The 550-nt window shown below is 41.1% G+C and overlaps 1 protein-coding gene across 1 annotated transcript in view; it reads left to right on the forward strand.

Annotated features, from left to right (window-relative positions):
* The window catches only part of LOC110030258 (probable serine/threonine-protein kinase At1g54610), a 54409-nt gene that overhangs the window by 45834 nt on the left and 8025 nt on the right, over positions 1-550 (forward strand). Inside the window, 2 exon segments of the mRNA XM_020732884.1 lie at positions 1-50; positions 266-550. The exon segment at positions 1-50 is cut by the window's left edge and continues 13 nt beyond it; the exon segment at positions 266-550 is cut by the window's right edge and continues 4 nt beyond it. Of these exon segments, the coding sequence (XP_020588543.1) occupies positions 1-50; positions 266-550 (335 nt within the window).

Here is a 550-nt window from a genome sequence, read left to right on the forward strand (position 1 = left end):
GAGCGGTTCCTGCTCCAGATGCCAATGCTGAGCTATCTTTGTCAATGAAGGTCATATTTTCAACCAAACATAGCAAGTCGCACCTAAACAACTTCTTTGGAATATAATGGGCTGGTTGATTTCCATCTGGATTCCGATGGATCAACTTATTTGTCTCTCATTGAAGGATGAGTTCGTTTTGCAAAGTCTTAAATTTAAACATTGATCTATTTGTAGTGCCAAATCTAATTTAATTGATCGAAACAATATTTTTTTATGATAGCAGAAATGGCAAGGACAGGCTAAATCCAAGAGCAGGAGTGAAAAATTCAATTCAAATCAGGAGGAAGCAGCCTCCGGCTTTCCCATTGAACCTCCGAGACCAATCCCAGTAATTGAAGGAGCTGAAGTTTCTCAAGGACATTATTGTTCGTATGTATCTTCCCATTCAGGGCCTTTGGTTAATCGGGGTGAGTTGGCCAGGTCCAGGAAAAATGAGAGTGATGCACTAAAGTTGTCATCAGCCAATCTGTCAGCATTATCTGGTTTAGTGGCAGCAAGGAGGAATGCC

The sequence above is a fragment of the Phalaenopsis equestris genome, unplaced genomic scaffold (genome assembly GCF_001263595.1).
Source record: "Phalaenopsis equestris unplaced genomic scaffold, ASM126359v1 Scaffold000690, whole genome shotgun sequence".
Lineage (NCBI taxonomy): Eukaryota > Viridiplantae > Streptophyta > Magnoliopsida > Asparagales > Orchidaceae > Phalaenopsis > Phalaenopsis equestris.